Genomic DNA, 26,776 nt, shown 5'->3' with positions numbered 1-26,776 from the left:
TTTTAGAGTTCTAGAGGTCAGCAGTCTGAAATAGGTCTTACAGAGCTAAAATCAACATATCATCAGAGCTATGTTCCCTCTGCAGGCTCTAGCGGAAAACCCAGTCCTCGACTTTCCCAAATTCCAGGGGCTACACCCGCATTCCTTGGCTTCCAATCTCTGCTTCCATCACCACATCCCCTTCCCTCTACTTCTGAGGCTCCTGCCTCCTTCATACAAGGAGACTTGTGATCATACTGGGGGCCCACCTGAATAATCTAGGATAATCTTCCCATCGAGAGATCCTCATTTATCTCTATAAATTCCCCTTTGTCATATAAGGTAATATTATTCATGGGGTTGGGGAGTTAGGGAATGGACATCTTTAGGGGGCCATTATTCTGCTTAGCATGGCTTCCTAAAGGGCCTCTCTGCTTCTCCCCTTCCTCACAAAAGTCAGAGAGATCTTGTTAAAATCTAAGTTAGATCATGTCACTCTACCCTGAGTCCTTCAGTGGCTTCCCATCTCACTCAGAGTAAAAGCCAAAGGCCTTACCATGGCCCTACAACATCCAAACTTCCGTTGGGTATTTGTCCTTCCTCAAAGCCTTTGTACCTGCTGTCCCCTCAGCTGGGCGCCCTCCCCCCAGACAGCTTCCGGGGCTTGCTCTGCCATTTCCTTCAGGTCTTTCTTATATCACTTTCTCGAGGTCTTTCTTGCCTATCCCAACCACACTATTTAACACATCACAGTCAAAATGTGTGGGATACAGCTTAAGCAGCACTTCGAGAGAAATTTATAGTATTAAAATGTTTAAATGTTACATTAGAAAAGGAAGGTCTTAAGTCAATGATCTTAAAACTTCTAATTTGAGAAACTAGAAAAAGGGCAAATTAAACCTAAAGTAAGCAGAAAGAAGAAAATAAAGAGTAGAAATTAATGAAAGACAAATGACCAAAGCTCACTCAAGAATAAAGAGATAACCTGAACATCCCTATGTCTATTAAAGAAATTGAATTCATCATTAAAAACCTTCCCACAAAGCAAACTCCTGGCCCAGATGGAGTTTACCAGCTACCAAGCTTCACTCGTAAATTCTCCCCAACATTTAAAAGAATACCCATTATATGCAGATTTTTCCAGAAAACAGACAAGGAGGAAATACTTTCTAATTTTAAGGTATAGAAATCAGACTTTACAAGAACAGAAAGCAACAGACCGGTATCAATATGCAAGCCTTACAAAGAGACCACAGTGTCTCTGGGGGCCTGTTAACACGCAGGCCTCAGTCAAAGAAGGGTAGGAGGTACAGGGGGTGGAGACGGCAGGATACAGAAAATGCTCAAAAGCATCTCTCTTGAGTTCTTTGAAACTGCTTTGTAAGAAAACTAAATTAGAGAATACCAGAAGCGAGAAAGTAAAGTGATTCAAAGGTAGATGACTGATCGCATGATTGTGAAATAGCAGGTGAGTGACAGATGAGGCCACAGGTCTGCCCTGTGCTGTATGCCTGGGGTGCTCCTTTAAGGGCTATGTATTTCCCATCAACTAGTGGCCAGGCCGGCCCAGGTTTATGCTTGTTTGATGCTTGTCAAGCACGTCAGCCACGAAAATGATCAGGGTTCCAACAAGCATAATGGGAGAAGCAGCAATATGGAAGATAAATCTGGGGAGGCAGAAGGAAGAATGGATAATTTCAGAAGATACTTTTCAGTTTAGTGAGAAGTACAAGAAGAAAAAAGAAATGTAGATAAGCAGTGACTTCAAATACTTAATTCATCCCTTGTGTAGATTTCTAAGAAAGGCCATGCATTGAACCAGGCTATATGAATTTTTAAAGTGCCAGATTTGTATTAACTTAAATGTGCAATTCTCATTCTTGCATAATAAACTAAGAAAAATAAAATATTAAGTGAAATAATCTCCAAAATGCCCTCTTCTGATTTTAAAGACTCAATTGTCAGAAACCTGCTGCTGGCAAGGTTTTGGGGTTTTTCTGCTTTTGTTTCTTCTTCCTGGCCAGCACCAAATGGTTCTGAATTTAAAAACTGAAATATTTAAAGCAGCTAGTACAGACTAAGACTTGGGCACATCCACAAGCAAGACATAATGTCTGGCCGGGCGCGGTGGCTCACGCCTGTAATCCTAGCACTCTGGGAGGCCGAGGCGGGCGGATCGCTCAAGGTCAGGAGTTCGAGACCAGCCTGAGCAAGAGTGAGACCCCGTCTCTACTAAAAATAGAAAGAAATTATATGGACAACTAAAATATATATATACAAAAAATTAGCCGGGCATGGTGGCGCATGCCTGTAGTCCCAGCTACTCGGGAGGCTGAGGCAGCAGGATCGCTTAAGTCCAGGAGTTTGAGGTTGCTGTGAGCTAGGCTGACGCCACGGCACTCACTCTAGCCCGGGCAACAAAGCGAGACTCTGTCTCAAAAAAAAAAAAAAAAAAGACATAATGTCTGGGATACGTACAGCACAGACACAGGTCCTTCCCCAAAACATTTTGTAAACTCTTTCCTTATAAAAGTTCGGCAGGCTGGGTCTCTCTGCTCTGATGGAGGTAGGTCCCTTTCTGATGAACAGACGGAGCCAGTGTAGCCACAAAGGAGAAGGAAATGCAGAGGGAGAGCTGACCTACTTCCTTTTATGTTAATGATAATGGCAAATCACAAAAAACTGTGGATGTTCCCCGTCCAATGCCAGCAACAAAATATAGCCATTTTCAGGTTTTTCTTCCTCAACTCAACTTTAATATCTCAAATATTTGGAGTCAAAGTTGCTTAACTGTGCAAAAGTTGGTACTTTAGAATGGATTTCCCCATTCCTGAAAGTTAATTTGCTATGGAGCAAACTGAAAAATGAGGATGAAAACTGCTCTAGTGGTTGCATCTGTCATTTCTCTCCACCTGAAAAGAACAATGAGGTGTAGAAGCCCATGCCAACCTGTGAGTGGGGCCACAGAAAAGAGGCCCCCAGCATGGGAGGCTGCCAGGCATGGGCATGAAGCACAAAAAGCATCCTGGAAACACTGAACATCTATTCTACACTGTGGACAGATATCAATAGTAGCCTTACTATAAAGAAACATGCAATTATTTAATATAATAATTGGCTACATGCCACAGCATATTAAAATACTATCTTAAACTCCTGGTGAATTAATTAGCCTAGTTATTTAACTAACTTGCTGATTAATTAACTTGCCTAGACTCTGGAAGGGGATACCTCAGGACTAGGACCCTTGGTGTTTGTGATCACAACACACATCAGGCTGAAGAGGAAGGAGAGGCTTCTACAATCAAAGCCCTCTTCCTCAGAGGGACAGGACAGCCATTAGCTGCCTTGAAAGAGAGTTCCTCTGAGCAAGACCCCATTTCTAAAACAAACAAACAAAAAATTAAAAACTAGCCAGGCATGGTGGCACACACCTGTCCCAGCGACTCAGGAGCTTGAGTTGGGGAGGATGGCTTGAGCCCACGAGCTCCAGTGAGCTATGATCATGCCACTGCACTCCAGCCTGGGAGAGAGGAGTCAAAAACAAACAAACAAAAAATGAAAAGATCAAGCAATAATGGGCTGGAGTGGAGAGACAGGTGCCTCACTGAAAAACAAGCATGTGCTGTTCAGTGTGCCATTACCATACCTGCAAACACCTACTTTAATTTTGCCATTACTAAACCTGCCCATCCCTGTGTGCATAGCAGTTTGTGAGCAAGGGTAGGAACGAGCCCAGGTGAGGAGCTAGAGAATAATCACACCTGGAGAAACACCTTTTTATCCAGGTCATACACCCAATACCAAGTATGGGCTGGGCACTGTCTGTTTTAGCAAAAGAAATGAAACTGCAAAGGAGAGGGTGCAATGATGCTTTCTGATGGCAAACTCAAACCCATGTGACACAGCCTAGCCACACATGATTTCTCCACACTATCATTTTTATTAGAATCTACTAGACTCTCCATGTGATTTTTCTTCCTGGGCTTTAAGATCATTTATATAAATACTCTTGGTAGGTGTGATCAGTGTATGTTACCATCTGTTTCCGCAGATATGTGGAAGCATTGTTGCTTTTCAAGCATTTCAAAACCAAAAGGAGAACCAGAGACATTAAAAACAAAGTGTTGACAGGGTAAAATGGCAAACTTGAGGAAAGAAGGCCAAATCTTTAGAAATCCACTCTAAATTTGTTTCATACAACTTGGTCATCCATGCATTTTCTAGAGGTGATGATTAAATCCATTGCACTTATTATCTACACAGCTATCAATGACTGGCAGATTTCATGACTCGATTAAGGCTGGGAAAATGGGCTGGGCATGGTGGTCGCACCTATAATTCCAGTGCTTTAGGAGGCTGAGGAGGGAGGATTGCTTGAGGCCAGGAATTCAAGACCAGCCTGGGCAACATAGCGAGACCCTGTCTCTACAAAAAATTTTAAAATTAGCAGGGCATGGTGGGACGTGTCTGTCATCCTAGCTATTCAGGAAGCTGAAGCAAGAGGATTGCTTGAGTTCAGGAGTTCAAGGCTCTGTAGTGAGCTATGATCGGGTCACGGCACTCTAGCCTGGGCGACAGGCATGTGCTAATTTTTATTTTTATTTTTGTAGAGATGGGGTCTTGCCCAGGCTAGTGACAAACTCCTGGCCTTGAGCAGTCCTCCTGCCTCAGCCCCTCAAAGTGCTAGGATTACAGGCTTGAGTTACTGCACCTGGCCCCAGTATGCCATTATAAATGGAGAAAAGTTCTTGAGCTTTTACTTCAGTAGCTGCCTAAATTAAGTTATTAATATCTGTACCATAAGGCTGTTTTATGACATTACAGAGTAAAGGGACTGGCTCTGGAATCAGTTCACTCCAACACAAGAGACCCAAATACTGGCCATTAAAATGCAGTGTGGGTGAACAGCTGTCACACCTTCAGGATGTGGGGTAACCATCATGGTTCCAGGACTGCCAGATGTTGCAAACGGCCCTCCCTCGAGGATGGTGCAGACCAGGCGGCGTGGTCACTGCCATCCCGCTTTCCCAGCAATGGAGAGTACCGTGCACTTACAATGCAGGGCAAGGAGGTAGGACATGTAATCCCCTGAAGTAATGTCACTTAATGTTAAACATAAATTTTTCCAAACTATGTGTGTTCTGTGTCACTGACTGTCCCCAAGACTTCTATCTAAAATCCTAAAAACAAACAAAATAAACCTCATCTCTACTCTACTCAAGATTCAATTTGGTGATACTGTAACCATTGCCAGTTATACTTTACCTGAGGACAGAGGGCTTCTAACTGGCTTGCAGACATTCGAACAAGTTTTACACCTTCTTCATTGTTTGAGATGGAACAGGCCAAGTTGGCAACCTAGAAACACAAAAAGATCTTTAAAGATTTTTCTGTTTTGACTGCTAAGGAAAACAAGCACACACTTACCCCCACCCCGACCTTTCCTGAGCAGATGACAAGAGCACAAATGATGTTTCATCTCTCAAAGACACATTTTTAAACTCGGTACTAAGCAAGCTATACAGACTCATAATGAACATAGCATTGTAGGGTTGGGGCAGAACCTTCAAAGATCCCAGGGCCTGTAACTCCTAGGTTTCGCACAGCCTCTAATCTGCCTAAACAGTAACTTTAAAAAGAGGTTCTTCTGATGTGGGCAATAATGCAAGAAAAGCAGAGGAAAAAAAAAAAAAGAGGAAAAAAAAAGCCTCAAGAGAGAACTGTTGGTATCCTCAAATAAAAACGTTCTGTAGCTGTTCTTGAAGGAAGGAAATCAAAATTCTAACTTGTTATTCACATTTGACAGGTGAATGGATGCTTAATTTAAGCTAAGATGAACTTTATTTGAACACAAGGCTGTTTTTCAAATTAAAAAATGACATAAAGACAATTTCAAGATGGACTCAAGGCCATCCTCATCAAAAATGGAAAAGGAAACAGATAATGTTCCACAGTTAAGAGCAAAACTGTCCTTCAACTGAGTTCTCAAAAACACTGACAGCTGGACTCTTTCCTGGCCGATGCTGCTTAATCTGAACTAAAATCTTTACCTTCCCATTCGACCTTCTCAACAATACGGCTCATGTAGCCAGAAACAATCTTTCCGAGTTGTGTCATACTTCCTTTGCTGAAGCTTTGGCTGCACGGAGAATGTTGCTGAGGAGACTGCTAAAGCTGTGATCACGTAGCTGTGTTTCTAAATGAACGGGTTTGCCAATCCCATTAGCAATACCAGCGCCCAACTGAATACCTGGTGCTGAGACACATCTTTACCCCAGTTGCAAACTGAGTTACGAATGATAAAGGCGCAGGAAGTTGAATATCAGAAGCACTTTCTGGGAATTTAAATGCCAGAGTAAACAAAGACAATGGCAATAACCTTCGATTTTCACTCCTCCACCCAACATAAGCACATAAGTGCACAAGAAAAATTATACACTATTACAGCAGTTGTTTGTCGTGTTACAGTTAAGGATTATCAGCTTTCTGTAAGACTGCTATCAGAATCCTGTAATGCCTAATCACAAGGAGAAACAAAAGAAGTAACATGCAATTTAAACATAAAAACATAAGGAAATAGAAAAGTCAGATCTCTAATGTTTATGGGGCCTTCAAAATCACTAACATTTATACTCCCTGAACCTTCCAATTGCACCTTCTGCTGTCAACTGGACCTGAGCAAGAGGCATTTATTTCTCTTCAGGATGACAATCTACAGAGATGACTGTAAATTTCTATTTGTTTTAAAATCACTGTAAAATATGAGCTAAGCTAAATTTTGTAAAACATAAGACTTAAAAAAAAAACCCAGACACCCAAAATGTACATTTTATGATGCTACACTGAGGGGGAAAGCTAAATTAGATGTGTTCATGAAGAGTAATCTACAACCCCTACTGCTTCACTGCCTTAGAGTGGCATTCTGAAAACAAATATTGATGCTGATCGCTGAATTAACCAACAGTTTGGGACTAACAAAGATCCTCAGTGAGGCGAGTGTAATGCCCAGCACCCCACCCACGCCCGTCATTCAAGGAAGCCAGCCGAAGGTCTGATTCACGACAGTCACTACCAGTACAACCTTACGTCGATTTATATTCTCTCCATTTTATAAATCCTTAAAACTCAGAAAAAATAATTACGTTAAGAAGCAAAAGATTATGTAAGTATTCTCTACTACAAATCATGTCTCAGGGTGACAGTGGCATGTGCCTAAGGCTGAAACGGCTGACTTCTTTAAACCATCTTTTCTGTTTCCTGATACAAATCCTAACAAAATAAAGGTTAGGAAAGTCTTGTTCGTTATTTTAAAATGTTACTTTAAAACACTTCTGACTTACTGATGAAGCACTGATGTTCTATGAGAGACACTGCCTGTTTCAGGAGGAAATGGGGCCTGTCACTGACAGTCTTCTCTGGATGAATGAGCTTCAATTCACCCCCCCAGGGACAGGGCTACTCACTTCTAACAATGACAAATGTGCAAAGGCAACACCTTGGCCACAGTGCTGTGGGAGGCTAACCACACACACCAGTGCCAAGCCTGACAACAGTGAAAGGACAGGGTGAGGGGAGGGGCTTCCTAAATGCCTTTTTCTGTGGAAAATGTGGAGCTCTAGAAATCTGCAACAGCAGTTAATACCAAGACTGAAGAAGACTTTGAAGTTTGAATGGAAAACACTGGGAGCAACTGACTTCCACAGAGACCCCAGCAGAGTTGAGACTTTGTAGAGCAATGAGCAACCTCTAGATTTGTCATGAGAATAAATTATTATATCCTTGCTACCACAGTTACTTGTGTATTAGCAACTAAATGTCTCTGGTTCCTGTTAATCCAAGAGGTAGACTAAGAATGACACCATGACCACTAGCTTTGAGATCACGAAGCCCTCTTTTGTAATCTTTGTGCCTGGCCTGTGTGTAAATTTGGACCTTGCAGAAGAGTCGATTTCAGAAAACTTGCAAACCTCTGATAAAAAACAATCAGCCTAGTGTTTTGCTAAGCAGTAGCCCAGTAACAAGCTGAGCTGTTGAGGAAACAGCTCAACTGTGTCAGATCAACAAATATGACATCTGTACATGACAGAAAAGAACTTTTCAGTCATTTATAGGAAAGCTCTACCTTTACTCCACAATGGATTGTCTTTACTTAAATAAATTAAACGGGCCAGGCATGGTAGTTTATGCCTATAATCCCAGTACTTTAGGAGACAAGAGGATTGCTTGAGGCTAGGAGTTTGAGACCAGCCTGGGCAGCATACCAAGACCCCTCTCCCATCTCTACAAAAATAAAAAATAATTAGCTCGGTGTGGTGGCACATGCCTGCAGTTCAAGCTACTCGGGAGGCTGAGGCAGGAGGATCATTGAGCTCAGAAGTTCGAGGCTGCAGTAAGCTACTATGATGCTAATGCATGTCAACCTGAGCAACAGAGTGACACCCTGTCGCCAAAAAAAAAAAAAAAAAAAAAAAGGCAGCTTATTTGGGGGTAAGGTGTTAAAAATAGTACAGGGAAGACACTTTTATCTCACATAGTCTCATGCATCTGAACATACAGACCACCCTTCAAACTGTGAGGAAAAGCCAGGCTCAATATGCTTAGAATTCTTCAGGAATCTAAGGTCAGCATTCCCTCCAAAGACATCTGACTTCTTGCAGGAAAACATCCTACAGTCCTAGAAAACTGAAGCTTCATTTAATTTGCTTGTTGCCAGAATTTCTGCCCACAGTGTCATAGAGAAGCACTGAGAAAATACTAAGTCACAAGTACATAAGGTCAGTGTGTGGTTCAAACGCTCCTTACAGAGCCTTCTTTAAGGCCACGTTACTACACACTATCAGCACAGCACAGAATAAAAGTTATAATGCAGATCATTCAATTTGCAGTTAAAATACACATTTCAAACCGATAAAGCCATATCCTATGAAGTCCCAGATAATGGGAAGTACTGGGGGGGAGGGGCACTCGGGGAGGTAGGGAAGTAACAGGTAATGACATTACAGCTCAAAAGCATGCCAGTTACATTCACTTTTTGGATCTTAATTCACAAGGCAGTGAATGAGATACAATCTTATTGTAGCAAATTCATTACAATAAGAGGCACATTTTACTACAATGTCTGTGGCTGAGGGGAAAGGGATACTAAATGATATATGATTTTTACAGAGAGGATTTCATGAATGGCATATTCCCTATTTCATTCTCACAATTCATAAAACTAAAAAAGGACTCAGAAGAGAGGAAAATCATAGGAAAAACTGATTGTTCTTTAGCTATTAAGCCACTCACAGCCAAAGGAGGTGGGCAAGGAATAAAACAATCAAAAAGGACACATGGGTGTTACATTACTGACAAAAAGGTTAATATTTCTGACAGCAAATAAATTTTTCAACTTAATACACTTTAAATTGAAGAGCAACATAAAGAAATCATTAACTGGATACGGGAGGAAGAGTCAAGTATAAAAGGTGTCATCACTACCTGAAGCGCAGCGGCGCCATTTCATAGACAGACGGAGGAAAAGCCCTCCGTGCTACGTTACACTCCAGGAGGTCAGAAGAAAACGGTAGAGGAAGAAACCCAGCTCACCAACACTGGCCTTCGCTCCTGCTCCCCCTACTCACTGGCCTTGGGAACACACAACATCTATGCAACCTTCACAAAAGAAAAGTGGCTTCAATACCACATGGGGAGTTACTGGATTCTACTAACAACTTCGATGTGAGGCAGTCAGAGGTCCTAGCCAGAGCTGCAGAAAACAACAGTTAAGAGAGGCCTCATGCTAAATATTCTGCCATTTGCTTTCAAGTATGATCGGAAAAGTCATTTAGCAGGGATCCAATAGGCAGCTAGCACCACACAGATTCACTGGTGATAACTGTATACAACTAGAGGGACTAGAGTGACAAGAGGAATTTGCTTCTGTTGATAAAACCTCAATAGTCACTATGTGTTTTTTAGTCTCGAAATGAATCTTGTATTTCCACAATGTGATATACACAGGAGGCACTATAAAACAATTCCATTTTCTTTTTATTTATTTATTTGTTTTGAGTCAGGGTCTCACTCTGTTGGCCAGGCTGGAGTGCAGTGGTGCAATCATAGCTCACTATAACCTTGAACTCCTGGTCTCAAGCGATTCTCCTGCCTTGGCCTCCCAAAACGCTGGAATTACAGGTACCACATCCAGCAAAACAATTCCATTTCTGAGTGGGTGTTATCCCTAATACTAATGAGGAACTATTAATACATTTGAAGCAATTTTATAAGATACCTCAAATTAAAACACAACATTTTTATATTATTTTATTTGGTCTGGGGGAAAAGTATTTCTATTAAAGCAACACATAAGACTTCCAAAAACCAAGTTAGCAAGAGCCAACAAATCTGCTCCAAATTTATTTTGGTCATGTATTAAAATGCTGCTGAAATAACAGCTTTTGCTCAGCTTCCATTTCAAATGCTGATAAAATGGATAACTTTTTTCACATATCACCTCAATATAATTTAAACTACATTATACAAAATACATATTTATTTTGATTATCTCTCTCTCCCTAGAAGATCATCTTCATGTGAGTAGGGATTTTTGTCTTATGCACGATTATATCCCTAATATCCAGAACAGTGACCAGGACATATTAGGAACTCTATAAATGTTTGTTATAAGAATCCTATTACAATTTTTCTCTTCCTCGACTACAGATCTTTTGGAATGTAGAAATTATGAGAAAAATTTAGAGAATGAAGTGGTACCTTACGCCTGTAATCCTAGCACTTTGGGAGGCTGAGGCGGGAGGATTGCTTGAGGTCAGGAGTTCAAGACCAGGCTGAGCAAGAGTGAGACCCCAACTCTACTAAAAATAAAAAAAATTAGCCAGGAGTGGTGGCACACACCTGTAGTCCCAGCTACTTGGGAGGCTGAGGCAGGAGGATTGCTTGAGCCCAAGAGTTTGGGGTTGCTGTGAGCTAGGCTGATGCCACAGCACTGTAGCCTAGGCAACAGAGTAAGACACGTGCGTGCATGCGTGTGTGTGTGTGTGTGTGTGTGTGTGTCTGTGTGTTAAATAAATAAATAAATAATAAAGTACCTCTAATTCACATATGTAGCAGCAAGAAAAAGATGGACAGGAGAGGGTCCCAAAAAAGGAGATCGTGGCTCCCCTCTCCTAATCGCCAGAGAATCCACCAGTAGAATGTGCTGCCTCTGGTGGGAGAGTTTCCCACTGCTCAAGGAGTCTAAGAAAGGCAACATGACAATAAAGGATGCTACACAGAAGGAGATTGACACACCAGAGTAGGAATCTATGATTCCATGAGAAAGAACCACTCACTCTGGTGTGAAGAGATGGACCCTGATTCCCCGAGGGGAACAGAAAACGTGACTCAGGAGAGAGAGCTTTCAGAGAAAAGGAAAACTCAAACAAAGCAAACAGCACCAGATAAGAGAAGTGGTAAATGATTGGGGAATAGCTATTAAAAGTATCTACTTAAAGCTGCAGGAAACAAACCTGCCCTGTCTTACCTCTTCCATGTGGTGTTTACAGCTCTACAGTATGCTAGGCTGGCTTGTGTGGTCAAGCTACCTAAAAATCACGCATTCCACATACCTTCAAGATGGGGTGTGCTGCATATTATATAATCTGGTCATTATCATGGATTCCTCTGAGGGAACCTCTCAATCTTTGGAATTTCAGTAGTGACATGAGAGTACCCATTATTCATGGCAGGCCCTGACAGTTTATGCTAATTAGATGACTCAGGATGGGGATAACCATGTGATTAGAGGATTACAGCTTTGAGATCAGCATGCCCTACCTTTGGGGAGGGGAAGGGGATTGGAGATTGAGTTCAACTATATCATTATCCAAGCAATTATGCCTACGTAATGAAACCCCAATAAAAACTCTGAACACTGAAACTCATTGGAACTTCCTAGTTGGTGACTCATCAGTGTGACAGGAGGACACTGTGTATCCTGATTCCACTGGGAGGGCACACAGAAGCTCTGCATTTGAGACCTTCCCAGACTCTACCCTATGTGTCTCTTCATCTCTTAATACCTGGTCCTGATTTGTATCCTTCACAATAAAGTGTTCTATGGGTTGTCCTAGTGCTTTATCGAACCTTGGGTGGGTTGTGGGAAGCCCTTAGATTTGTAGCCAGTTGGTCAGAAGCACAGGTGGCCTGGGGACCCCTGAACTTGCAGCTGGCATCTAAAGTGAGGGCAATCTTGTTGGGGACTATGCCATTAACCTGTGGGGTCTGCACTAACTCCCAGGGGGTAGTGTCAGAATTGTATTGCAGTATTTTAGGAGGACCACTTATCCCAAATGCATCTGGCAGAATTCTCAGTGGCTGCAGAATGTGAGCCTCTCCTTTCTTGCCAGAGGTTTATCACTACCAGCCCTGCCCAGCTTTTATATGGCACTCTTACTTCCCTTACACCCCCAGGGAGAATGGTAAATGGCCTGAAAACCAAAGCTGGCCTACAGATATTTACTTTAGTTAGGAGAGAGATTAACAAAATATTCACAATGAAGTTGTTTTTTTGTTTTTTTTTTTGAGACAGAGTCTCACTGTGTTGCCCAGGCTAGAGTGCCGTGGCATCAGCCTAGCTCACAGCAACCTCAAACTCCTGGGCTCAAGCAATCCTTCTGCCTCAGCCTCCCAAGTAGCTGGGACTAAAGGCATGTGCCACCATGCCCGGCTAATTTTTTCTATATATATTTTTAGTTGTCTAGCTAATTTCTATTTTTAGTAGAGAGGAGGTCTCGTTCTTGCTCAGGCTGGTCTCAAACTCCTGAGTTCAAACAATCCACCCACCTCAGCCTCCCAGAGTGCTAGGATTACAGGCGTGCGCCACTGCATCAGCCTCATAATAAAGTATTTTATCTTTGCTTAAAACAAATCTCTGACTAGTATCAGAGACTAGTGTCAAAGTGTTTCATTATAATACAAAAGTGGTAGGGAAGGAGAAGCTTTGTCATTGAAGAGTAAAGTTCTGCCTTGAGTCAGAAATTTGAGGCTTCAATAACACCTTAAAAACTCATTTCCTTTTCATGGACATATGCAATTATATATCCTAGTATCTCTATTACCATAAATATAATTTAACTGTTTGCAGAATGGGACTACAAAGACTGTGGTTATGCCTCAAGCAATGAAAAGCCCTGTCACTTAATACATAGATAATACGTGTCGGGGTGATGGAGGCGGAGGTCACAGAGAGGCAATAGAGGTGGGAAAGCGATCAGAACTGAGCTATGAAGGGGAACATCAAACTCTAAATTCTAGGGGCTCTTGGTTAGTGATGTTCAGAACTAAATAAAAAGTGTAAGCTGGGGAAAAGCTCCTGGAGCAAGATCTCCAATCCCACGGGGCCCACCCAACATTTTATTGGATGTTAAGCCGTCTTAAGCCAGTGAGCTCAAGGACATAGCCCTCATTGTTGGATGGATAAAAACCAGGTGGAACTTAGGCAAGTTACTTAACTTCTCTAAGCCTCAGCTTCCTTCCTGAGAAATGTTATGGAAAGTATACTGTATATGCACATGGCTGGCACACTGCAGGTGCTCAGCAAGTGTTAGCTCGATTAGGCTGAGGATGAGTCAGCTAGCCCTAATGAAGGGCCCTCCAGCTCCAGTGCAGACAAGGCCTGCCCTCTGTTCAGCTGCCACACGGGAGCTCTTTACCATGCTGATAGCCAAGGCCTTGGGCTGGCAGTGTCCTTGCTTCCTGCCATGCAGGCAAACTTTCTAATACATAGACTACTCATAGGAGACACAATCTTTGTACATCTGGAGATTATACCTGTTAACCGACAAAAACCCAAAGTCTGTGAAATAATTTAAAGAGGTTTATTCTGAGCCAAATATGTGTGACTGGCCCGGAGCACATGGCCTCAAGAGGTCCTGAGAAAATGTGACATGGTAGCTGCGTTATAGTTTGGTTTTATACACTCATGGAAACAGGAATTACACATTAGATCCTAGGTCAATATGTGGAGGATGTACACTGGTTTGGCCAGAAAAAGCAGGATATCTCAAGGGGGTTGGCAGTTAGGGGCCTCGCAGGTTATAGGTGGGTTTAAAGATACTTTGATTTATAACTGGTTAAAGAAATGAAGCTTTGTCTAAAGGCCTGGAATGTTTTAACCTAAGATGTCTGTTAATCAGAGACAAGCCTTGGGACATTTACCCAAACTCAAGTGATCTGTCAAATAAAGTAAATTGATGACTTGTTGGGTGTGGTTAAAGCAGTGTCCTGTATGGCCTTGGGCCTGTTAATGATTTAGCATCTTATTGCTACAAAGAGTAACTCCAAAAGGGAGGGGGCATGACTAGGCGGGTCTGGCCTCCCTTCTCTTCTGGGCTAGCTTTAAGGTTTTCGTGGAGTCCCCCTTAGCCAAAAGGGGGTCCATTCGGTCTGCTGGGGGGCTTAAGATTTTTCGTTCACATACCTCATGCTGTCATGTGACTACTGTGAACAAGATTATGCTTAATGGAGACACAAAATGAAAGTCTCCCAATTTTAGTTCCAAATGCCAGAGTCATTAACCTGAATAGCAGACTGACCTATGTATTCTGTACATAATTAATTCAGGTCAGAATAACACTTAAATTAATGTCCAAAGGAAACTAGATGTAAAATTAGTAATGCATTTAATGTGATTACTGATGTTTTCCTTGGAATATTTTTATGGTATTAACCTGGCCTAATGTCACTATAAATCCAAATGTACATGACACACATTTTACATAAAGGCCCATTTTCTGTTCTTACATAATGGCCATCTTACCAAATGGTCTATGGCAGTGGTCCCCAACCTTTTTGACACCAGGGACCACTTTCATGGAAGATAATTTTTCCACAGACTGGGGAGTGGGAGATGGTTTCAGGATGATTCAAATGCACTGCATTTATTGTGCATTTCATTTCTATTATTATTACATTGTAATACATAATGAAATAATTATATAACTCACCATGATGCAGAATCTAATGCTGCCACTGATCTGACAGGAGGCGGAGCTCGGGTAGTGATGCGAGCGATGGGGAGCAGCTATAAATACAGATAAATCTTCACTCCCTCTTGCTAGCTCACCTCCAGCTGTGTGGCCCAGTTCCTAATAGCCATGGGGACTGGTCTGTGGCCTGGGGGTTGGGGACTACAGGTCTATGGAATATCTTTTCTAAGTATTAGATATTCTACATTAAGGTTATAAAATTAAGTAACTTGAATATATGTTTATAATAAGCATTTCCAAAATACAACAATAATGAATAAATTAAAGAGTAACATAATTTCAGTTAGTAAAAGGTAGAAGCAAGTCTAACTAACCTGGAAATTAAATAGCAATTCACTCTTTCTTTTTGCTACTCTACAAACCAACCACTTACATACAGATTTCTACTATGTAAACATATCTAATTTGCAGCAATGTCAGGGCTCAGTTTCTTCGCTTTCAAAACAAGAAGACTGGTCTATGTCTTGGGCATAAAGCTAAGCACTTGACATACACCATCTCTTTTAGTTTTTAAAATAATCCCAAGATGGGTATTATTAGTATCCTCATTTTATAGATAAGAAATAGGTGGCCGGGCGCGGTGGCTCACGCCTGTAATCCTAGCACTCTGGGAGGCCGAGGCGGGTGGATGGTTCGAGCTCAGGAGTTCGAGACCAGCCTGAGCAAGAGCCAGACCCCCGTCTCTACTAAAAAAATAGAAAGAAATTATATGGACACCTAAAAATATATATAGAAAAATTAGCCGGGCATGGTGGCGCATGCCTGTAGTCCCAGCTACTCGGGAGGCTGAGGCAGGAGTATCGCTTGAGCCCAGGAGTTTGAGGTTGCTGTGAGCTAGGCTGACGCCACGGCACTCTAGCCTGGGCAACAGAGTAAGACTCTGTCTCAGGAAAAAAAAAAAAAAAAGAAATAGGAATTGAGAAAGGTTAGGTAACTTGCCAGGATGCAAGGGCAGGCAGCATGACTCCTGAGCTCTAGCTCTTAGCCACTGTGGCTTTCTAAGCTGTCTTCTGAGTCTAGTGATTTCATGATTTATCTTTATTTGCATTAACATTAAGTGGAGATGTTAGGTTTCCAGGATAGGGATATCTATATTTAATCATGTACATAATTAATGTAAACTGACAAAAATGGTAGTTTTAGATAGATGTTAAGAAATGATAATGAAAGACTATCATTTCATACATGTTGTATATTAAGTGAGCACTTAAAAAATTTAGATGATTAAATAATGTAATTAAAACTTAACCACACTTCACCACGTTACCTATAGTTAATGAAACTGCTAATACACTCACCTCAATCAATTTGTTGGCATGTTCACGGAAAACTTGGGCATACTCCTTAACTTCTTTCTCATTTCCATTCTTTGCAGCTTCGATCAATACTAAAAGTGGAACGTTGGTTTCCAGGAAAGAATCTGAAACGTGGTCCATGACAGCTTTGCGGAGCTAATAATTACATTGAAAAAATTTGATTTTATTTCTACCAAGAAGCTACACTTCTTTTTTCCCTTGTACATTTAAACCTAATGGAAGCTTATGAGGACCTCTCATGTAAACCATGTAGTTATATAATCTGTGACAGAAGAAACATATGATCGTGGAGACAATGGTTCCACACTACTATAGTTAGAGCATTTCAGCCTCAGAATCTTGGTTTTCAAGATACTATACTTCTTTCTTGGGAATACAAAACTAAGGCTTACATCTTAAAGGAATAATACAAAGCTGAACAGAAAGCAGCTCTGGGTTGAATTGGCACATAGCCTTGGAATATATGTAATTAGCCTAATTGGCTAAATAAAATGAGAAGAGAAAAAAAGAGTACTTTCTGGCTTATCTAAAAGGGTTAGCACACTTTGAACCTTAAAACTTAAAGGTTATCTTTAAAAGCCATTTTTGATACTGTTTCACCAAAAGGAAATTGAATAAAAATACATTCTATCTTTAATTCTGTTTTATATCAGACATGAGCAATAAAATGTCTCTCTACTAACTCTTAGAAATTGTCTGTATTACAACTTCTTAGGTCTTAATACATAGTTTTATAAATTCAACCCTAATTTCCCTAAAGAAAGACTAAAACTCAATTTGATGTTAACTCAAAATGTTCATGGGGCTATTTATCATTGTATGAAAAGATCCTTTATAATGTATTTACTAACTTGGAAAATTCAGCACTCCAAATATGTCTATACCTACCCACATCTGAACTGGAAACACATCTCTACCAGTGATCTAAGGGAACTCCAAGGGTGCAATCAGAATGGGGAAAGTCAAATAAACAACTGGAATTTCTGTCACTGAGATACTTCAGGGTTACTTTCACAGGTCCCAAGTCATTTTAAATTGATTTTCCTACCTGTATATCCTTTTCACAGTACAGTTAATTTATTCAGTCCATCCCAGTGGGACTGTATTATTCCATGTCCCCATGAGATTTTTTTTAGCCATTAAGAAGCTTATTAGCAACAAAACAGAGATAGCTACTTTCCAGTGACAATCTATGCTTTCCCCTGATAAAAAAAAAAATATATAAGCCCAGTATTTATTAGGATTTTAACCAAAACTACAAAACTGAGAACTTAGGAAAACAATCAGCATTTTCTTCCTGCTTACCTGCCTACGCAAGTCCCTGGTCTTCTTCGTCATTTTATCTATAGCAGAATTGAGTGCATCACTTCTTTCTTTACGTCCTGCCTGGTAAAAAGAAAGAGACACACATTTTAGTAATTCACAAGGAAACTTAATGATAGCTGATAGCTATTTATGCTCAAAACAACACTGAAAAAATAGTACAACTTTTTTAGCCTAAAGCTGGAAAATATTTGAAGGGTGGGGGAGACTAGGTGACTTTGTTCATTAAAACCCCACCTTGCAACTCATAGGCTCCACATTATGTGATGATTGGAATTGAGAGAGTTTTGCCAAAATAAGAGAAGCCAAGAGACAAAGCCCTTCGCTTAAAGTTTGGCTTTCAAAATTAAATTTATATTTTAACTTAAAGTCACGCCAATTTCAATAATGAACCAGATCTCCTTGAACTGCAAGCCAGAACAGGTTACACCTGATTTTGATGAACTCTAAGTTTTGAAGAATGTCAAAATGTGGAAAATGGTACCTGGCACTGAAACAACGTGAAATAACGGATTTTAAAAACTAAGACGTACCATCTTCAGTCAGAGTTAATAAAGTACATTATGCAGCTCAAATCAGAATGCTTTGTAAGATTACTTCACCCATATTTTTTTAAATTCTAGGCTAAGCTTAACGGAGTTGTATTGCACAGAAAAGAACTATTAGCCACTCTTGAAGAGGTATGTAAATCAGTATTTCTTCAGAGATCATGGGGTTTAGATTTGCCAGGGCAACATTCTAAGCGGAATCAAACATTCTAACCGGAATCAAAATAGATGGTAGTTGAAACAAAAAGGACAAAGGTTTTTATCCCTGGAAGAGCTAGCTGTGTCCTTGGAAATACCTAGTAAGACACCAAATAGGTTTAAACCATGAAGCGTGAGTGTGTCAGAGTGTGTGCGTGTGTGTGTGTGTATTTAATATTTTTATTTTCTTAGACACAGGGGCTTGCTCTGTCACCCAGGCTGGAGTAAAATGGCACTATCAGAGCTCACTAAAACCTCAAACTCCTGGGTTCAAGCAATCCTCCTGCCTCAGCCTACCCAGTAGCCAAGACTACAGGCGGTCACCACCTTGCCCAGCTAACTATGAAGTATACTTAAAGCACGTTTTCACAAAACAAGTATGATTCTTTCTAAAAAACATGGTAGTCACCACAAGAGAGATAGATACAAATAGAGGAATTTAACCAAAAGTTCTCCCTTTGGGTATCCTTGAAACATTTAGGTATGGGTACACTGTCAGTACATAAGCCAGTACAGCAGATAAATGGTTGGGGATGAAGAGATCTGGTTACGTGTTTACTAAGTACCTTTTATGTACACTTGTCACTCACTTTATCTCTTCTCTCCCTATCTGTTAAGTGGGGAAAATGCCACCTATCTCTCTGCCCCCATCTCTTTGGACTATTAGAGAAGAGAAGGGAAGGAATATGGAGGGATATAGGTTATTTAGGGAAGGACAGAAAGATGACAACAGCAGACTTATGAATGTTAAGAGTTGAGATAAAAGTAATAAATTGCTATGGTCATTATCAAATCTGGTCAGGGTCTCAATCCTTACCCTTCCCCCCTAGCATTCCTGTACTGCCAATAAAATTAAGCAATCCACAAATATTAATGAAGGGGAGGGGCTCAACAAAAACTGATTGAAGTATGAAGATATCTACCTGCAGAAATAAACTGTGACTTATTCAGGGGCATCAGTCAGAAAAGAACTCGACTTGAGAAGCATAATTAGTTACTGACAATCTCAGAGAACAAAATATCATGATCTAAGACAAAGGTAGCTAAAACTGAATCAAAATTAAACTGACCTCATAATTAATGCAATAATCAGGAAGCTTCACCACATTCCTTAGACACCCAAGAAGTCACTTCAAGAATATTTCTCTAAATAAACCCAGTAAAGTTTGCCGCTGTTCTTGGATGTTTCTTTTTTTTTTTTTCGGGGTGGCGGGGGGAGTTGCTTCTAATCTATCATTTGCTTCAGAAAACATCTAGAATCTGAATCCCAAAAGTTGGGCTCACAGATCTCAAGAAAGCCCAATCCCCTACATCCTGGAATGCCCAGGAATTTCCTCAACTTGGGTAAAAGGATTTACTGTGAAAGTTATATAAAACCAAATCCTTAAACTGGACTTTTGAGGGAATTACAGTCACACAGCAAAATTCATTTTAAGATGCAATGCAACCCACACCATGAATCTGTTAATTGTCTTTGTCAAACTGCCCTAAAATCAATTTGTCTTTCTTGTTATTGCAGGAAATAGAGGTTTATGCCTCATTAATCAGGAGGGGGCACCTCAGGAGCAGTTATTTACTAAACCTTTTAGGTCATATTAGACCACTTTTAAATCAAAGCATTACTTTAAAAAAATACAGTCCAAATAACAAATTTAGTGTTTCAATCATTTAAAATATAATAGGGATGAGGACACATACACACACTCAGAACCTGAACATTGAGCTTGATGAAAGTAGAAATCTTGTTCATCTGTAAAACAAGATTTTACTTGTTTTAAACTTAAAGTAGTTATGATTTTTTGTTTCTAGTTTTAGCTAGGCAAAATAAAGTTACTCAAACATGATGTTAAGAAAACCAATCCTGTAGTATGTGGCTGTTACTGGAAGTAGTGAGGAATCTTTAAAATAAGTGGCCCTCAGCTTCCACCTAATTGAGAGACTCCATTCTACTGAGCAGAGAGACCACCCAGGTGCACTCAATTTTGGTTATGTGCATCCCTGCTAAGCAGTGGCAAAGGGCTTTCCAAGAAAAAGATAAGGCATGTTTGAGAATTCAACATCAAGCTTCTCTTCAGCAAGTAAACATCAGCTCAGTTAAGGAGAGGCAAAGCCTCTAGCAACAAAATTCTGAGACAGTGAAGGGGCTCTCAAAACCCATCTTTAAACAGAAGCATGATGGCCCAACCTGGTGGCTCACACCTATATAATCCCAGCACTTTGGGAGGCTGAGGAAGAAGAGTCGCTGACCAGCCTGGGCAACACAGCTAAGCTCCATCTCTACAAAAAATTGCATTCCTGTAGTTCCAGCTATTCAGGAGCCTGAGGTGGGAGGATCGCTTGAATCCAGGTGTTCAAGGCTGCAGTGAGCTATGATTGTTCCATTGTGGTACAGCCTGGGGGACAGAGTGAGACCCTATCTCAAATAAAACAAAAAACTAGAAGCATGAAAGAACTACTCCACCTTCCTCCTGGACAAACTCTTTACTGAGCACCTACTCTGCATTCGCTGGAGTGGGCAGGACTAATGCTAAGCCTTCTCTTACAGGGTTTATAATCTGAGATAAAATACTTCGGAGCAACTCATTCAGCAATCCCCTGTATTATGCAGAGCTTGACAGGAGTTCCTCATGACAAAATAGCAGGTCATAGTAGTAAGTAAAAATTATACAGAGGAGGTTACACTGTAATTCCCTGACTCCACTCCAACCCTTGCCAGTGTGGAAGGGATGAAATATGAAACAGCCAATAAGGGATGAAATATGTACCTCGCATTGCTGGTGGCATCTCAAGGCGCATTTTAGTCCCTAAATGATGTGACAAAGGTTTTCAGGTGAGCCTATAAAAAACTACCCAGCCTAACTGCACAAAACAAACATCATGCCATAATGCTTCCAGGGGAAAAAATGCTCTAAATTGAAGGATCCATATAATCTCTTCAGGGGTCTTTTGCCTAAGGCTTCCTTCTCTTCTTATTCTACGCATTCTCCTTGGCGGAGCCTGGCTATTCCTATTATTTTAATGACTTTGCTATATTCCATGCTCTGGCCCATCCACATGCATTTTGGTTCTTCAGACATGCCATACACTCTCTCACCTACCCCAAATACTCTTCACACCTTCTTCTAACTCCTATCCATCCTTTAGATGAGATACCACTTCATTTTGTGTGGAAGCCTCCACTGGACAACCTCCGCCCTAAGTTCAAGTTCAGTGTCCCTCCAGAGTGCTCCCATAGCACCGCATGCTTCCTCTTACAACTCTGCTCAAATCATACCTTGAGATAATTACCTTGACCGTCTCCCACTGGATATGGATGAAATGAGAAACCAATGACCAATTAGAGACAGTTTAAAAGTCATGGGACTTTTAAAACAGCCATCAGAAAATTAAACAAAATAAAAAAACAAAGAATCATGACATTCTCCAATACCCAAGTAATAATGGGGGTCTGAAGCCTCTGTGTCCTAAGACAATAGAGAACAGAAGGACTAGAGCAACATCTTCACAAAAGAGGAAAAACCGAGGTGTCATCCACATAGTAAAAGCCTTCCAATAAAGCAAGGGATGAGGAACTTTAGACAGCAAGTGATATCCAAGCTGTTGCTCAAGAGCAAGGCGGCTTCAGAGAAGAAAAGGGACTTGGAAGAGAATATCAAGAAAAATGCTGAAAATAAGGGAAACTGCATCTACTGAAGAGTCAATAGATGTCTTTCAAGAGTAGTAATAAAAGGTTTGCTGTGGAGAGAGACCACCCAGGTGCACTCAATTTTGGTTATGTGCATCCCTGCTAAGCAGGGATGCAATATGCATTTGGTGAGTAACATGAGAAGCAATGTGACCCTGGTTGTTCCACCTGGCCCACAGATGCCTATTGGGCTCTCTATAAACTGAATATATGACAAGAGTTGCAGGGAACCTTATGCAAAGCTTAAAACTAGGTTCAATATCTTAGAATACAGTGGTTCTACAGTCCTGTGTTCCCACCCAATTCCTTTCAAAAAGTACCCTATCCTTAAATTACAAAGGGCAGGACAGACACACACACACACACACACACACACACACACACAGGGAACACACAGAACAAGTAGCAAGACAGAATCAGCTCTCATGGGAAGACAGCCTTATATCACTGTTCCCTCAAGTCTTAGGCCTTAGCAAGCCTCTTTCAGCAATGTGCAATACAGGGATCAACATTGCAACAGCAGACAGAATGCTGACATGCTGCTATAAACTTTCATAATAGTAAATGATCTTGCTCTCTTTGGGCCAAATTTTTGTTATCAATTTTCTTTGCATTGACAACATCACATATTCAATTTCTTTGCTTGCCTTAGCACACATCACAATCCCTCTACCCCAAAACCTATTAAGAGGGTTCTCAGAGAATGAGGATTCCATACTTCAGCAACCAAGAATGCTAGCACCTAGCCAATACACATGAACATCAACCCCTTTAAATTTAGACAATTGGGTCAGAGAGCTCACTAAAACTGAACGAGATTCTTCAGGTAAGTATGAATGGGTACCTTACCTTTTAATTCTATCCTTTGCAAAGGGCGTTATGTAGCCCTGGCCATCTATGTAGGCAGGAGGAAACACATCTAAATCAAAAGCTACTCAAATGTAGAAAGGGAGAAGTCAGAAAGAACAACCCCAAACTTGGCTATATATTTCAGAATAAAAAGCAATGCTTGCTATACACAGAGGAAGGAGGAAACACAAACAAAACGAAGACAATGGCAGAAGAGTAAAAATAAATAAATTAATTAATTAATAAAAGGAGTTAGCCACATATGTTCTAGTCTGTGCATTAATCAAGACTTCAGGTAAATTAGCCGGGCATGGTGGCGCATGCCTGTAGTCCCAGCTACTCGGGAGGCTGAGGCAGTAGGATCGCTTAAGCCCAGGAGTTTGAGGTTGCTGTGAGCTAGACTGACGCCACGGCACTCACTCTAGCACGGGCAACAGAGTGAGACTCTGTCTCAAAAAAAAAAAAAAAAAGACTTCAGGTAGTTTCTGTTATTTTTGTTTTGTCTATGATAGGAGAAATAAAAGATCTTCATGGTATAAATGCTCATCTGCCCAAACTTCTCCTACAGAAAATTTTCCCTCTTCTCACAAACTCGGGTATACTGCCTCAAAATTTTTTGCTGAATTACCTAATCCTGGGCACAGAATACAACTCTAGCACAAGGGAAATAGGCTGTCAAATGATTCTGGCCCTGACACCCCCTCAGTAGCAACAACTGCCGAAGTACACATGCCTCCAAAACTAGAAGGTTATGTCCCAAACTGTGTAAGTTGCGGTATCAAAAGAAACACTGCTCACAATCACTGGTGTAACCAGAATCCCTTTCTACTACTTTCTCAGTTGTTTATTAACAAAACAGGCCGGGCGTGGTGGCTCACGCCTGTAATCCTAGCACTCTGGGAGGCCGAGGTGGGCGGATCGTTTGAGCTCAGGAGTTCGAGACCAGCCTGAGCAAGAGCGAGACCCCATCTCTACTAAAAATAGAAAGAAATTATATGGACAGCTAAAAATATATATAGAAAAAATTAGCCGGGCATGGTGGCGCATGCCTGTAGTCCCAGCTACTCGGGAGGCTGAGACAGGAGGATCGCTTGAGCTCAGGAGTTTGAGGTTGCTGTGAGCTAGGCTGACACCACGGCACTCACTCTAGCCTGGGCAACAGAGTGAGACTCTGTCTCAAAAAAAAAAAAAAAAAAAAAAAACAACCAAAGGACTTTTAACAATCAAAATCAACAGAAAACAGGAATGGGGACAAGGAGCCTGGCAAAAATGGGAATTCTGGAGGCCTACTGTGGACAGTCTACTTTTGAAAGGAAAGATTCCATCCTCCTTAAAAAATAAAAAGCCAGTAAAATACAAGTCTGGATACAACATAGGCCTAAATACGTGGTTGCCAACTAAGACCTTAAAAGGTTCTTGGAAGGGAACGTACTCAGACCCACGAAATCCAGGACCGCCACCCTAAAAACAACATGCTTCTCCAGAACACTTCTGTGCGATACTCTGGAGCTGCAGTATACACAATTTGTAGAGTTGGGCAAGATTAAAGAAACTTTTGACCTTTTAGTATAAAGCAAATATAAAGCTTCCCCTCTACCACAAAAGAATAGAAAACTTCGTGAATATATCTGTGCATTTGCTTCTCCAAGTAGGGGAATAACTCTCCCTAATCAGCAATCTATATCAAAAGCAAACTCTCACTGGGCTGGTGGCATGCACCTGTAGTCCCAGCTACTCGGGAGACAGATGGGAGGCTCCCTTGAGCCCAGGAGTTTGAGTCCAGCTTGGGCAACATAGCTAGAGCCTGCTCTTTTAAAAAAAAAGAGAGAGAGAACAAATTCTTACGTGGAGAAATGCCAACAACTACAGCTATCTAAGCCCTGCTGCTTGATTCAATTTGCTTAAAATCATTTACAGAGAGGAGAGATAGACAGGTTAGATTTTACTTTTCCTTTGCCTTACCACAAACATCTAAAGCAGTGAAAATTGAAACAAATCATAAAGACACTACCTTCCAGAAGTAGTACTTTGACATTAATTAAGTCAAAGACATATGTATGCAAAAGAAAGCTACCCTGAAGTGAAACCAAGAAAAAGTAGTTCAGAAAGAACAGGGGCATCTGTTTAGCCCTTTTAGATAAAGAAAGATAAAAGATCAAAAACACAATACAAAATTCCATCAACAGGAACTTTGTACTCCATCAATTTTAATGCAAAAATCATGTCTTCCTTGGTTCCACAGCTTGAATCTTTTGAACCCAAAGAGTGGGCAGGTGAGATAGGTGGCTGGTGACCTGGAAGGAGCTGTGGTCTCTGGGCACTGTGACACAGCAAGCAGGACTGCCCACTTCTTCAGGGGCAATCAAGAAATAATTACTGTCAACTGCACTGGTGCTTCTCTGGACAATATTCCTTGCCCACAAGACTGTTATAAAAGTACTGAGATAATATAATTTAAGTAGTTTCTATTTATTAGTATATAAGAGGTAGGCCACGCAGACTAAAAAGGAACCAAGAGTTTAAGGGAAAGGAGACGCCTTTCCTTCTAAATTTTCAAATACAACTCATTCCTCTAATCCAATTGACACAAATGCTTTTCTCCCCATGGAACTAAAGTGGTTACTTGAAGGAAGAATTTAATCCAGCTTCTTCCGCATAGCAAAGGTCCCCCCCTCCAATAAGGGCATTTAAAACATCCCAAGGGCTTCTTTCCATTTAAAAAAAAATTAAAAGAGATCACATGAGACACTTCTCCTTAAAACTTTTGGTTGCAAGTTTGTGTAGAACAGTGTCTCTGAAAAGACCCTACAGGAATCTGATTAAACGTTGTTCACAGAAAAATGAACAAGCAACAAAATTTCACAAGCCAGTTTATGGACCCAGGTTAGGGGACCTTCCAGTTTATAGAGAGACTATAGAAATAGAAAGGATCAAGGTCGGAGAGCGAGTGGTATCCTTGGGGTCTAAAACAGGACATGTCTCCCTCCTTTCCTTCACCAACAAGGAGGAACGCAGTGTGAATGCTAGTGCAGGCTCACGGGCAGCTTGGGCTTGGGGATTTCTGTTTGGGCTGCAAAACTGTCTGAGAACCATGCTTCATTCTGAAACTCTTCTCGTCTAGTCTTCTTTCCTTCCCTCTCCCTTCACAGGTATCAGACCTGCCGTAAGGTCTGAAGACTCTACTGGCCCTCAGGGTATTCCTGCTGCCTTCTCTCTCCCATTGTATTTCCCCCAATAAGATTCTTGTACTTCTAACCCTATCTTTGGGTCACTTCTAGGAAGAGTCAAACTACACACCTGCATTGCTGCCATTTCCACAACACCTTTACACAGGGCACTAAGGAAGGGACCTTGGAGATTTACAGTTCACACACTTCAGTACCACACAACGGAAAAACTTGACCCAAGACAATTACTTCTTAGACTTGCCCAGTAGAACTAAGCCCTTGTAGGCCAACAGGCCTTGATATTCTTGTTTAACAGTCACAATCAGTAGTTTTGAGATTTCTGTCCTCAGGTCTGAGAAAAGTCCCCACTAAAGGTAAATGCCAATAATATAGGAGAAATAGGTATGTTGTGTCAAAACAAGATGGCAAGGTGTGTAAAAGGCCTTACCTTTGTCATACCTGAAAATATAACACTGACTCATGCTAGAAACATTTTTTGCATTTATACACCACTAAACATGGAGCTGTACATTGATAACCATGGTCTAAAAAAATGCTAACATTATTTGACAGAGAGAAACAAGAGTCAGGTCAAGCAAAAACAAGCCACAGCAAAAGTCCTATTCCAAAGTATGAGTGACCTTTTGTATTCAGAAGACAGATTCCAACAACAGTTATG

General features: G+C 41.0%; 1 protein-coding gene across 11 annotated transcripts in view; it reads right to left on the bottom strand.

Moving 5' to 3' along the window:
- The window catches only part of CTNNA1 (catenin alpha 1), a 151,455-nt gene that overhangs the window by 23,168 nt on the left and 101,511 nt on the right, over positions 1 to 26,776 (bottom strand). For 8 of the 11 annotated variants that reach the window (XM_069483702.1, XM_069483703.1, XM_069483706.1 and 5 more), the window contains 3 exons: positions 17,633 to 17,713; positions 16,310 to 16,462; positions 5,248 to 5,340 (listed from right to left, as the gene is read on the bottom strand). The exons of 1 other annotated variant lie outside the window; for it this stretch is intronic. In XM_069483702.1, the coding sequence (XP_069339803.1) occupies positions 5,248 to 5,340; positions 16,310 to 16,462; positions 17,633 to 17,713 (327 nt within the window). The remainder of the gene's footprint in view (positions 1 to 5,247; positions 5,341 to 16,309; positions 16,463 to 17,632; positions 17,714 to 26,776) is intronic. 2 more of the 11 variants (XM_069483704.1, XM_069483711.1) reach the window with 2 other exon arrangements.

The sequence above is a fragment of the Eulemur rufifrons genome, chromosome 10 (genome assembly GCF_041146395.1).
Source record: "Eulemur rufifrons isolate Redbay chromosome 10, OSU_ERuf_1, whole genome shotgun sequence".
Taxonomy (NCBI): domain Eukaryota; kingdom Metazoa; phylum Chordata; class Mammalia; order Primates; family Lemuridae; genus Eulemur; species Eulemur rufifrons.
The sequence above is the reverse complement of the archived record's forward strand: the minus strand, read 5'-3'. Positions and strand labels throughout refer to the sequence as shown.